This window comes from Periplaneta americana, chromosome 2 (genome assembly GCF_040183065.1).
Source record: "Periplaneta americana isolate PAMFEO1 chromosome 2, P.americana_PAMFEO1_priV1, whole genome shotgun sequence".
Classification (NCBI taxonomy): Eukaryota; Metazoa; Arthropoda; class Insecta; order Blattodea; family Blattidae; genus Periplaneta; species Periplaneta americana.
In genome coordinates this window covers 146,319,001-146,333,743 of record NC_091118.1, presented here as the reverse complement: position 1 = coordinate 146,333,743, position 14,743 = coordinate 146,319,001, and the positions used below count along the sequence as shown (strand labels likewise).

Genomic DNA, 14,743 nt, shown 5'->3' with positions numbered 1-14,743 from the left:
ATGTGCATTGAAGGAATGTACATAAGTTGTACATACTTTGTACAGATTTTTAAACACACACAATTAAAAACAAGAAAAAGTTAAGTTTACTTTTTTTACTGAAAATAAGTTAGATCACACGCTTGAAAATCTTTAAAGTATGCAACAATCTGAACACTGTGACTTTGTAGCCCGAATTTTATAAATAATATAACAAATATTATAAAATTCTAATCATCTGTGTCTGCAATGCATATTAATATTGTGACAGCATTAAAAAAATAGTTTTTTGATTCTTTTAAGTACAGTACTTTATCCGAACTTGGGTTGCTATCTCCAATTCTTCTGGTCTTCTTTCCACAGTTTTGTTGTAGTTTTCTACAAATTAATTTTATCTGTGTTACCAATGTTGAACGAAAGACACATAAATCGAAGTTTGAACTGTATGCAATAATTGTTGGATTTAGAATTCTGCTCTTAACCTTGGAGCATGTTGGGTTTTCATATGGATACTTCTCTTGCATGTCTTTTTTTTATTTTAAGAGTTCTTATTTTTCTGTATCAATTATTGGTAGACAATTCCTTTAAAAGCCTCTTTTGTTTGAATACTATGTAAGACTTTGATATGAAATGGGCTTTTGTATATGTACTTGTGCCATAAAAATCGTGTCTTGGATCACATTTCAGTGTATCACGTTTGTTAAGTATAACTCCTTTGCTCCTTCCCTTTTGTCATGAGCCCATTTGCTCACACTAGCTCGTACTACAGTCTTTGGGGTTATTGTGTTGGCACTTGATGTATTTAACGAAATCACAGTAATATCCCTATTCCTTAAATATGAAGACAGGTACTGCATTGGATGACTGCTAACATTCTCGTATTTTATTTTATGTGATGCCCAGAAATAGAGTAGCACTTCATTCTAGTTCTTAGCAATAGAATATTATTTACTGAACTATTTCTGTGTCTTGTCCACAAAGCATGTAGTCTCGATTACCATGAAACCAGTGTACTCAGGAGAGGCAAAACTAAGAAAAGATACTTTTCTGAAAGTCGCAATAACATATTATTTCACACTATTATTGATTAATGCTTGATAAACATGCAAATGACGTATGTCTTTAAAAATATACTCCACAATTAGATATTATTCCAGTTTTTGTGTTGAAGGGTAGAATCAGTTACTGTCCTGTAAAATAATATTAAATTAACAAATTGATTTATATTGAACACGTTTCCAGGTTGGCATTGGCTGACTTGAAACCAAAGTTTATTTTTTATTTGCTCTGTGTTGCTGAAAGTCACCTCACAGATGTATGTTAAACCATAGTCACAAAAATTTACATACACATAACACCGAGTATTTTAACTATATCAAAAAATTCTGAAAAAAAAAAACGCGCGCCGCCCCAAACACACACCACACCACACCACACCATACCACACCTCACCACACCTCACCCCACCCCACACCACACCACACCACTCCACTCCACACCACACACACCACACCCCACACCACTCCACTCCACACCACACCCCACACCACACCACTCCACTCCACACCCCACACCCCACACCACACCACTCCACTCCACACCACACCACTCCACTCCACACCACCCCACATCACACCACACCACTCCACTCCACACCACCCCACATCACACCACACCACACCCCACACCACACCACACCACTCCACTCCACTCCACTCTACTCCACACCACTCCACTCCACTCCACACCCCACCCCACCCCTTCCCTCCCTCCCTCCCTCCCTCCCATCCTTACTCTCTCATAAGGCCATCCTTACTCTTTCATAAGGGTGTGTGGTGTGTGTGCGTGTGTGTTTTTTTACATGAGAAATGGCTAACTATTGATGAGTGGATTTGAATGTGCTCTTACAGACTTTATAAACTTGTCTCTGACACTTTAAATATAATCACTAAATAACATTATATTTAATGATTTATATAATCGACAGTTACTGATATCATAGTCTGCTTCCATAATTGTCCTACATCATGACCTTTATATTCCTTCCAGTCTTTTAATATGACGTATGTGAGCAGTTGGTCAAATTTCACAGGCATATAAGGTATATGAATGATTCAGACAAGTGTATAATAAAAAAGAAACTTACATCAAGCTAAATGAAATTAATGATTCAACTGTGTGATGATAGATGGCAGCCAGCACATTATTTATTTATTTAGACTTTGGACAATGCAAGTCTGCATTGATTATATAATGATCAAGAAATTGGCGTATGCTAAGGATCTTAAGTTTCGTTGCTAAAGTATTTACAATTTTTGGATCATTATACAATCATTGTGGTTTGCGTTGTCTCAATTCTATAATAATATAAATAAAGGAGCTCTTATATTATCGTCATACTCACGAATTCTTAACTTCATTTAGCTTGATGCAGATTTACCTCTATGTTTGTGCACCCAGCTACAGCAATCTAAGAATTAAAGTGGTTATCATTCGTACCCTTCAATTATCGTTATATTCTTGAATTTTTAATTTAATCTAGCTTGTGCAGATTTCCCATTATATACCTACCTTTTGCCACAAAACTTAAATATTATAGTTAGGCCTACCATTTCTTCCCCATACCCTTCACTTGTCCTCAGTATTTACTATTATTATTATTATTATTATTATTATTATTATTATTAAAATTTAAAATTATTTCCATGTTTGCCATTGAATCCGAGATTCTCTAGCTCATACTCAGAGAGTCTATGTATGTATTTTGAAGTTTCAGGAGAAAATTAAAGTTGATACACCTTCTTCATAGACACGATATTTATAAGAATCTGTCCTTGAATGTAGGACTCCAGGCAAAATTACTCACCAAGTTTCTTACTTCACATGTACAGATGTCTCTGTAGGCATATGAGTCTGCAGCTGTGTTTTATGATTCAATCAGAAAAGTATGAATCGGATTTCTGCGTTTTTTAGAATGTTCTGGTCAACTTCTAAAATGTCGATAAAATTACCAAGACTAATAATGTCGTATATCTAGAAGTGTACAAAAATCCAACAATCTGACACATTTACACTGACATTATAATTATATTATTACGCGCATAATAGATCTACTTTCCTACCTTTATTCCTAATATTTACAACAGAAATCCAGGTTGGGACTTCTGTGTGAGGAAAATATTTTAAGGAGAAAAATCAAATCTGTCAGACTTACTGAAGCAACATTTCGAATTATTTCGAGTAAAAATAAAGAATGATCTATAGTGGCTTGAATGTCTATAATATGTCCAACAAGAATTGGAGGTCTTATGTTTGATTGGCCAAATTTTGAATTAATGCCCAGTGTTGCCACATATTCACTTCTAGTTCAAACTAGAATTGGGATTTGATAGGAGCGCTAGCATCTCTGCGTCTGTTACTCAACCTTCATCTGCTGCTAGGTTTCGTAATCTATTTCTTAATACAGAACAACGTGTGACATAAACCTAACACTTTAATATGTTTCAATGTACTTTCCATTTTTTATTCTGCTTCCTATCCCTTGAACTACAGTAGTTCACAGATTCGCTATATTATAGCATGTTATCATAGATTGTAGATAAATACCAGTATTAAAAGAAGAGAAAGTATAAAAATACATTACTGGCATTATTTGCTTCTATTAATCTTGCAGCATGAGAAAGTCATGAATTGACTCCAAAAAATAGGCCTACTCTGTAGTTACTGAATTGCAGTAGGTTTCTTCTAACAATATTTGTAACATTTAATCCTAACTTTTAGCAACACTTTCTAAGAGCAAAATCAATGGACAAAGAAATATATGTATATTATCACAAAATAATAATTATGTGGCATATTATTACACAGTACAATGAATCGAAGAAAACAATATAACAATGAACAGCAATGAAATGGAGATGCTAGCTTCACTTCGTAATATCATTGTATAAAACAATTACAAAATGAATGATCTGGTAATGAGATTATATGCAGGAAGCACGTGAATAAAGGCTTCTCTAATTCTGGCAACACTGTCACCGTTGCCATGGCAACAGGGTGCTCTCGCATATATAAGCAGTACTAACGCGTCTGTCAACCCCTATTCTCGTTGGACGTACTCTAGGCGTACCTTCATTCTTTGTGGGAAAAGTGGTGGATAGCATACAACTGACTACTGCAGCATTCCTGATAAGTATGGAGAAGCTGAAAAGTAGAATTAAGAAGGTATTGTGATATTATTTGTTGAATCTGTTTTGTGCATGTTAAAAATAACCAGAAATAATCTATAGTTTTCACTGATCTCTGTTTAAAAAGCAATGTGTCCATCATGTGGAGATTTTGAATTCCTTAATTTTACATTGAAATACTGGCGTGTGTCTGTTACGCGATGGCGTTTATTATACGCGTAAATTTGATGTGTAGAGATATTCAATGTCCTAAATATGATGTAGATGTATTTGTTGTAAAGTAATGATTCTTTATGTAAAGTTCTTAGACAAAAATAACATAAAATTATTATCTATTTAAAATGGCGTCTGATGATGCTGTCCCTTATTTATTTTATCTATTCAAAATGGCGTCTGATGATGCTGTTCCTTATTTATTTGCAACAATATTTCATGGCGTCAGTATAGAAACAAGTGTTTTGTTCAAATCAGTAGTTAAATATGAAATATTTTTAAGATCAAAGATGTTAAGATGTGAGAGTATATATATATATATATATATATATATATATATATATATATATATATATATATAATTTATGCCTACAAACAATGGTGGAGTTAGCTGTTTAAGAAATAGGCCTAGATTAAGTCTGACGAAAATGTATGCACAAGTCGTAACATGTCCCTGTTAAGGCTTAATTGAAGATTTTTCGCTCTGCATATTTATTTCCATATACAAAGCCCATTTCATTGTTATAGCTGTTGTGTTGCTCTTTTCTTTATCATTCACATTTCTTAGTTTTAACTTTTGTTTCTCTGTTCTCCACATTATTTTGTATTTTCAGTTGCGGCATAGTCCAGTGCCCCAGACTTTACCAGTGCCCATTCCTTCTTATTACCATGGCCCAAGTGATGACAACGGCCATGCTAATAATTGTTACCGCCCCTTGTCGCTTCCTGCACCCTCCCGCACTGAAGCTGACCCTCCAGCCAACACGGAAATGATTACTGGGTCGCTGCAGGTTAGTAATTGATGATACAGTTGTCAGCACAAGCAGGCCTTCAAGAGGAAAACATTCCTCTAATGCTTTCAGCAGTTAGTATATTATTGTCATGCGTACACTAAGTTGAAAGAATGATTACTGTTTGTACGTATATAGGCATATGCGTAGAAAAGTCACTCAATTTATGTGGAAAAGAGTGTGAAAACAGTAATCCATGGCTTAAAAGAAATTAAAGTTTCAAACCTTATGAACATACATTTTGTATAATTTCGGTATTTTTTCCATTCATTTTTTAATATTTGTATACAAGTTTTGTCTTAAAAAATCCTTGATTTACTACGTACCTATCAGTGTCACACACGTCATTTAAGAAAGCACACACACATGTGAATGGAAGTAGGTATGTATATTTTAGGCCTACTGCATGCATGCAGAGCCACTCTTTCGTTAAGGGATAATGGTGCTCTCTAGATAGTAAATTAAAATAATAGGGTATAATTCCCTTATTTGCAAACAAGGGGCTGTTTGCCTCTTGATTCTTATACAGAATTAGTTTGCTTGTCTTAGTTTATTTCAGAAAATTTACTCCGTAATTCCTGTATCTGTTCAAGGCAATATAGGCCTAGGTCTTTGATTTGAAGGCTGCTAACCTTTTTTTTTTTTATTTTGTTGTAGTGGTTCCAGATATGCAATATTCATTACATCTATTAGCTAATTTTTCATAGTTTACATAATGTGCTGGATTGTATCAATTTCCCTTCTACGTAATTTTTAGTCTAGATATGTTTTACAAAGCTGTTCTGTAGGTGCTTCTTGCATTTTCTTGCCTTCTGTGAGAAGTCTATTTATTACTCTCATTATATTCATGTAAAATATTAATATTTCTTCACTTTTCTTTTTGTTTCACTCCATGGTGAATAGGTTTTCTTCTCTGTTTTCAAGACTTTATCCAGTATTCCATCTATCCATCTTTTAATTGCTTCCCTTGTGGAATGGAATGTCTATAGGTATAGTCTTTACACAAGATTATTAATTTACCGTTGCAATTTATTCAACAATGTTTCAACATGCTCCTCAGTTTCACTGACTTCTGATTTTTCATTGCAGTGAGTTTTATTAAACAATTATGAACCAATTTAGATGACACTCAGTGGAACAAAATTCTTCTAGTGTTGCTTGGCTGTCAGAATTTGCTTTTGGAATATCCCATTCTAATGTTTTCATGTACACACTATAATGACATACATTTGTGTGAGATTGCAGTGTATTTCTCACGTGTTTTTCATTGATATTTCTTCGTGAAATATCGCTTCAATCCTTCCTTTTGTTTCTGATTTAACTGTAGATCACATAAATTCTCTAGAAGGAAGTGTATGCATATTTTTTTCCCAAATGTAATTATCTGTAATAATTTTGATTAACTTACGTAAGTTGTACAGTTAAACGATGTGGTCTCATAGCTGAGTTAGAACCTCCTGTGTTCCAATAGAATGCGTGAATCAGTTTTCATACAGAGCGAGTTAAACCTATTGGACCAGCACTCTGCCATTTTACAGCACTGTACTCGGGCAAATGTTCTTTTGCAACTGAATTTCAGAGCATTTGCTCAAAATGTCCTTCATTATGTTCTGTACACATGTTGCAGTGACTCGCTAGTTATGGGACAGTTGCTATAGTTCTTCCTCACTGATATTGCATATTACTCGTCTTATTTCAGCCTTGAGGGCCTCCAGACTATGCAGGTTGTTTTTGTACACTTTTTGTTTGAGACTACTGTACTTCATAATGTAATGATTACACACCAGATTTGTCGTCCTCATTAGTCTCGCAGTTTCCTTCCTGACCATTGGTTCCAAGCCAAGGTTCGCAGGTTCAGACCTGGGTGAGGACTATGAATTTTAAAAAGATTTTACCAGGAGAAAATTAAAGCTGAGAGCTCATGCTATAAGTTTATGGCACATTAAAAAGCCTGTCTCTCATAGAGGGTTTCAGGCAAAGTTCATCTGCCATTTGTTATCCACATTGAATTTTGATGTTGAATAACCTTTGCAGTTGAAAGCATTATTAAATACAATATTACTACTTCAGCAACTGCTACCATCACTGTCGCTGCTGCTTTATAGATAAATTCTTTTAATCGACTGTCTTTAATCATATTTTCCAACTAGAGTGAAATACCACTGAAATAGAATTTTTTGAACGAACTGTAATATAATTTGATGTTGCGAAGCTTAAATATGTTACCACCACCACCACCACCACCACCACTACCACTGTCTTACACTAACACTTCTCACATTTAATCTCTTCCTTTTCTTGCTCTTCCACCTCCTATTCCCTTTTCTCTTTTTCTCTTTGACAGTTATATCCATTCTATAATCACTGCATGATGTATTTTGGGATTTTGTTAAATTTATTCAGATAGTATTATTATTTTTTCTTTATACATTGGTGTGATAATAATTCTTTAGTTTACATAAGTTTACGTCATAAAGTGTGGTTGGAAAGAAATTAATAGTTTTTATCATTGTCACCCACCACTGTAGCTCATGTGTTGATATGCATCTCTCAGGAAAATGGACTTATCTTCCTCTTGTGTGTTTCTTAGGTAGTGGTCTTGTGACATGCTGACAGAATGACTGATAATGCCTAAATTTTGAATGATCTTGCATTCACAGCCATCATCATATTATTAAAAAAAGAAAAGAAGAAAAATAATGCATTTTACATGGGTCAGGATGCTAAATATTTGATTGATTATGTGGTTATATCAGTATCTGTTTCATTGACATTTTACAATATTACTTCTGATTACATTTCTAGTGTTTGATGCATTTTGTAGGCGAAGACACAGAAATATGGATGGGAACACAGTAGTTGAATTTCACCCATTTTATAAGTTGGAATATTTGCATGACTGGTTCAGTTCACTCTGAAACAGCTTATGAACATTACTTATTTGAACATCACTGTATAATACGGAATGTATTTCTGATTTCAGTCACCTCGCCTGGTTCTTAGTCGTGAAAAGAAACTTCCTTCAGAAAGTGATATAGAGAAATATGCACAAGACAACCTTAATATTCATAAGAAAGGCATATTCCGCAAAAAATTCTCAGTGCGTGATATGCTATCATGGTCGAAGGTAAGATGTTTTGAATTCTTAATTTTTTACTTAATATTTTACGGTTTCAGTAATTAAAAATTCATTTATATAGCCTATGTACAATTATATTTCTTTTTATTTGTATTGCCATGTTAATATTCATTGGTATTTGTACTGCACACTCGTCAGTCAACTGTAATAATTAGAGTCCAGATTTATATAACATACAAAGTGCATGTTACACAGAACATTCTGAAACACGTCCAAAATACTTAGAATAATTATGCATTAATTAGTGATATAATGATTGTGTAAGTTATATAGGTCTAAATGATTATTGTGATGAGAAAAAAGTTATATACATATTATATTTTTACAATAATATGCATAATTTTACTATAGTGGAATCTCGATGCATCATTCCCGTTATCATTGTTTTCCCGCCTTTTTTGTCCACATTTTTGGTCCTGGAAATAGTCCCATATAAATAATGTAATTTTTTTTCCGGTTCCATCATTCTTCGAACTATCGTTTTATCGCATAGATCATTGAGAAATCATGGTCCTGATGCCATATTTTCCCGCATGGATAGTTTTCGTTTATTTTGAAAGGGCGAACTTTTTGCTCTTAGTGTAGCATGCGAATTCTCCACATGCGTTTGGTATAATCTGCTAATGCTGAAATTCTGTGCTATGAAGACATATTAGATTCTGAGTTACAACACAGATGCCAATCTCCACAGTGGGTAATGTTTCTGTACATTGTTTATGTTCAGAACATGTTTATATGCTTAGAAACGTACAGGAGAATCATCTTTGTAGGGTTTCTAAAGAGCTAGACAAGTTCCGGCATTATTTTCATGTGTATGTTATAGGCCTACTTTGTGATGCAGGTTCTAGTTGCATGTAATGCAACAGTATGGGCTAATAGAAGCCCACCTACTTTGGAATGGATTTGTGGTAAAACATATCTGCATTCTGAATGTATCACGAATCTAGGTTTATGATTTTTTCATACTTCATTTCTGTCTAAATTATCAGTAATGGCTAACATCTCGTAAGGAGTAGCGAACTAATTCTAGTGCATACGTCATCCTCATCACATGCAAACTTGGTACGAAGGCGTGGGAGGTGGTAAAACTCCACCTTTCTGCTTACTTCAGTATCGTTCTTATCAGAACTATAGAATTCAGACATAAAATGTGCACAAAAGCTAATTGCAGATTTTTTTCTGCAAGAAATAGTGTACATAATGTCCTAATAAAGGTGCATTCAGTATAATCACTAACCATTCGGTTGTTCATTTTATACCCTGTTTAAGCAAACAATAGATTTTTAATTGCAAGTTTTCAAACAAGAATAAAATATTACGGGACGCGTTCATTATGATTTTATATTATTTATGATTATTGTTAAAAATTAAATGCATCAATTATTGGGTATTCCCAGTTAAATTATCTTGAGAACAGTGGGATATGTTCATAACTCTGGTGTGTCTATTATAAGCCTAAATACGGTAATTTTTATGGTTTCCCAGTATTATTGTTTTCCCGTATTTATTGTTTTTATTCCCTGTTTCCCAAAAAACCGATGGATCGAGGTTTCACTGTAATATTTCACCCTTTTAAAATCCACATTTATTACAAATGGTATTTTCGTATGACACTAACATAATGGTTAGTAGGATGCTTGCACATAATCGTGTCCACGTGTGTAGGTGTTTTCTTTGGGCCATTGAACCCTGTCCAGAAATGCGTGTCATTAGGTGATTTTGTTTTGCCAGTGTCATTGTGTGTGAGGCCAGAAATCTTCTCACATTTGAAGAGTCACAAAAGTACAATAATTAAGCTCATCAGATCTGTGAATACATAACAGTGGCAACGCCAGTATGACTTTTCCTATCTGTTTGCTGGATGGAGAAATGTAGTAAAGGAAAATGGAAGATTGGTTAACATGAAAATCAAGGTTACAAAAAGGCTTTTCTGTCCTCCATAGCAGCCATTTGAATGGGTTATTTATGAAAGAGTCTAAGTCTTGAATACTAAATTGTTAGCAATTTAAGAAAAACTGCTTATAGGCCGAAATTTTGAAAATAAGGCTGAAATAAAAATTATCATAAATTCTACTAAGCATTAGAGTGTGAAACTTAGTTCTCTTCATATCTAAATCGATGTATCTACACCCAAAGAGCAGTATTACATTACAAACTCATTTTCACAAAATTAGCGACTTTGGCTCTTTCATAAATAACCCATTCATTTCGTCTCAACAATGGGCAAATGTTACTACACGGCTGTCTTACTACATGTGATGTACTAAAACAAAAGTTTTTGACTTCCTCTTTCTATCACTATGAATCTTAAGTATCTGAGTTTCATTGAACATAAGTTACATGTGTTAGAAACTGGAAAGTGTATTTTTGGGAGCCCTGTATATTTCAGTATTTGTTTTACATATATACCAGGATCCTAGTAATGACATTTGTTTTGTTAATATGAATTATTATCCAAATTTTACATGATTATGTTGCAGTTAATAATTCGTGTATTTTTGTCCTTCTATAGATTGGTGCCAACTCCCCCCCCCCCCCCCCAAATTCGAATTTATTTATTTATTTAATACACTAGGTTTTCACTACATTAGGCATTGCAGTCCAAAAGAGCAGAAGCTCATGCTTGAGCACAGTTCAGTTTAGTTACACAATATTTTACAAAATTGAAGAGTTCATTCAGTACAATAGCATTAATATAGAGAAAAATACAGACGCATGTAATAATCTATACAAATATAGAAACTACAGAAGTACATGTGTATTAAACTTCTATCTTAAACTCAGTTAGCTTAAGAAAAGAGAAAACAATTAAATAATTAATTTAATTTGTTTCTTAAATCTGTGTGTGTTAAGTGTACTTAGAGTTAGCTCTAATTAATGTAATATATATTCTGGGCCCAAAATTTCTGCTGTATTTTAATCTAGTAGTTGTGTGGCATTTGGGGGTGTTTAGAAAGAAACTATAATTTTGTCTCGTACAGTATTCTTGAGGACCAATTTAAAATTTATTTTGATTTTTATGAAAGTAAATCAGGAATATTTGTTTATAAATTTGTTCTAGATTTGATAAACCAAATTCCGAAAAATTATGGCTCCTCCATAATTACTACTATTACAAGCATTATGGTCAAAGGGAAAATTATGGGAAAGCAAAATTATCACAATGTGTGTATGTATTTATGTATGTTTCTTCCGAAAAGAGGAGGAAAATGTAAAGAGATTTACGATTGAGATTGAATTTTTTTTAAGCATGTAGAAGTTGTAGATATTACACACAAGAAAAAAGTTTATCTTGAATATTTTATTCAAAGATTCATAAATTTAGTTAATGAAGATGAACATGACGGACTTGAAGAGGAATTTGCGTCTTACCAGTGTGATACTATTTCTGAATACATTTTAAATGGGTCCACCACTTTGGAGTACGTCAGTGTGTCTGACTGTGAAACTAGCAGGCACATGATTGAATCCTGGTTGAGATATGTTGTCTGGTTGAGGTTTTTTCTGGGGTTTTTCCTCAGCCCATTAAGAGCAAATGCTGGGTAACTTTTGGTTTTGGACCCTGGGTTCATTTTGCTGTCATCACAACATCACTATCCTGTCTACTTCCATACTCATATGTCATTTTATCATACCAGGCCAACAGGATTCTTCATCCTAAATCACCAAAAAGTAGGCAGAGGGACAGATGTCTACAAATCAATATGTTCGGTGTTAGTATATATAAAAAAAAGGAACCATTATAAATGGATCTATAAAAGATGCAAATTTAGCCAAAATTTCAAAATTCAGAAATGAAAGATATAAAACATTAAGTAAATTTGTCTTTGGAGTACTTAGTGTAACCCTACAGTCATTCTTCTACAGAAGGAGTATTGTGAGGAAAAATCAGACAATTCAGACGTACACATAAACTGGAATCACTTCTGATCCAGAAGATCAAGATTATATTACTGCTATGAATGTGTTCTTTTTTCTTTTTTTAAATAAATCTGGTAATATAATAGATCTTTGAAAGAGAATATATCAGTACCATTATGTATTTTATTGTAGAAATAATAAAGTATTCATGGAGGACATTTTTTAATTGGAGTATAAAATGATAAATTGTTAAAAAAATATCATTTTTGCGTATTTTTCAGAATGTTTTATGTAACATACAATCTGCATATGAATATGGACTCTTAGTTTGTATTATTTACCATTTTAGCAGTTACTGAAAATAATATGTTATTCTAAGAGAAGTATGCGGCATTCATTATTACTGTTGGTGTTTGAGAAAATGTGGCCTATCTAATGCTCTGAATTTGACAATAAAATCATTTTTATTCTTGCTTCCCAATAGTTAGATATGGTATCTAAATTTAAAAGTGCGTCACATGTTATATTCTGGTATTGACAGTTCACTTTTGTCATTGAAACCTGTAGTTCATTTTTTTTGTCAATAAATTACATAAAACAGAGTAATTTTTGCCACATAAATAATTAAGATGTCTTTATCTAGTTAAATTTATATTACATTTGCAGGATCCTATACGAAAACCAATGCTTGTTGTGTCTGATAAAGCTCTCAAGAAGGATGCTTGTGAGCTCTTCAAGCTGGTGCAGATCTATATGAGTGATCGTAAGGCTAAACTTGGAATGACGCTTAATAGTGTTGCATTGGAAATTTGTAATTATGGTTATTCCAAACCTGGACTGAGAGATGAGCTTTATATTCAAATTTGCCGACAAACCACGGAGAATCCAAGGAGGTGAGTATTTTAAATTTTGAAGCAAATTTGAACACAAAAAAAAAGTTCTTTAAATTCTTAGCATGACTTCTCTAGAAGAAAGTAAAGCTATGGATTCCATGCCACAGATCTATGGCATGTGCAAAAGAATCATGTCTTACTGAGGGATCCAAGCAAAATTGTCAGCCATTTCTTGCCTGTGTTGAATTATGATGCTAATGAACAACCTCTACAGTTGAAAACATTGAATAAAATACTACTACTACTACTACTACTACTACTACTACTACTACTACTACTGCTACTGCCAGCAATATTGTTACTGGTCAACTGTCCGGAGAGAGGTTTGAACCTCACAAGTGATACCAGTAAGGCATCGCTCATGAGGCAACTAAGCCAGGAGATGATGGGTTATGGTGACCTGTTCTTTTCCCCCTTCATTGCATACATCACTGACTAGTTACATATTACACTAATCAGACTTCAGATGTTTCTTTGCATTATATGGAGTTAAATATAATCTGGGTAATAGAATATGTGTCCTAAGAATAACATTTTTATTTATTTAATGTTGAAAAAAGAAAACAGTTTGAATGGGAAAAGAAAATGCAGATACAATGTTAAAGTATTTAAAATAATTCTTCTCTGATTAGAACTGTTATTCCTGCACAATGTTCTATTGAATTTGGCTTAAAGTATTTGATTTCCTTATGAAGTTTTTGAAGAAGATGAAAAGCATTTCGATTTATTTCACCAGTTAAATTCATTTCAGAATGTTATAATGAAATTTTGTAATATTGACACATCATTACAACATATACAGTCTACTCTCTTCACAAACACATTATTTGAAATATGCATTGAATATATCTCCATGTTTGCAAAAGTTATAAATAAAATAAGGGAAATAATAATAATGGCGTGTTTCCGCAAAAATAAATCTTCTATCTTCATAGTGTATCCAGCTATTTGCTGACAACACGTGTTCCACTATGTTTCACTATGAATTTCCTCTTCTTACAAATGATCAAAAATGATAAAAAATAAATCTTGTATTGACCAAATAAATACACTATTCATTTTAGTAGATCAATGCGTGGAATTAGGAGTCCCATTGTATGTGGTTTTTATAGACTTCCTAAAGGCATTTGATTCTTTGAGAAGGGAGTCTATGTTGAGATCTTTGGAAAAGTATGGCATACCAAATAACATCAACATTTTAATCGAGAGTTTTTATGAGGACTATACATGCCAAGTTAGTCATAACGAGATGCTAAGTGACCTAAATAAAATTAATTCATGAGTCAGGCAGGGATGTATTTTATCTTCCATTATCTTTCTGACAGTAATAGATCTGGTTATGAGGAAAATAAGCTTTGGAAAAAGAACTGGACTCCAATAGGGGTTGATGGAACATATTGAAGATCTTGATTTTGCAGATAATGTTTGCTTGCTATCTCAAAACTTTCAAAACATGGAAACAAAATTAAGTAGCTTCAGGAGGAGAGTACTAAGGTAGGACTGAGGTAAATTACAAGAAAACAAAAGAGATAAGGATAAATAGCAATATAAATTTCAAAAAGAAGTTCCAAATAATAGACAATGTATCGAGACAATAACAGAGTTTAAATATTCGGGTAGTTTGGTGACAATAGGTGGTGGAGTTAATGCTGATCTTAGAAGCCATATTAGGAAAGAAAA

General features: G+C 33.3%; 1 protein-coding gene across 4 annotated transcripts in view; it reads left to right on the top strand.

The window, feature by feature from the left end:
• The window catches only part of RhoGAP93B (MyTH4 and RhoGAP_KIAA1688 domain-containing protein RhoGAP93B), a 121,077-nt gene that overhangs the window by 66,949 nt on the left and 39,385 nt on the right, over positions 1–14,743 (top strand). For 3 of the 4 annotated variants that reach the window (XM_069818597.1, XM_069818598.1, XM_069818596.1), the window contains 3 exons: positions 4,994–5,170; positions 8,154–8,297; positions 12,837–13,063. In XM_069818597.1, the coding sequence (XP_069674698.1) occupies positions 4,994–5,170; positions 8,154–8,297; positions 12,837–13,063 (548 nt within the window). The remainder of the gene's footprint in view (positions 1–4,993; positions 5,171–8,153; positions 8,298–12,836; positions 13,064–14,743) is intronic. The other variant, XM_069818600.1, reaches the window with a different exon arrangement.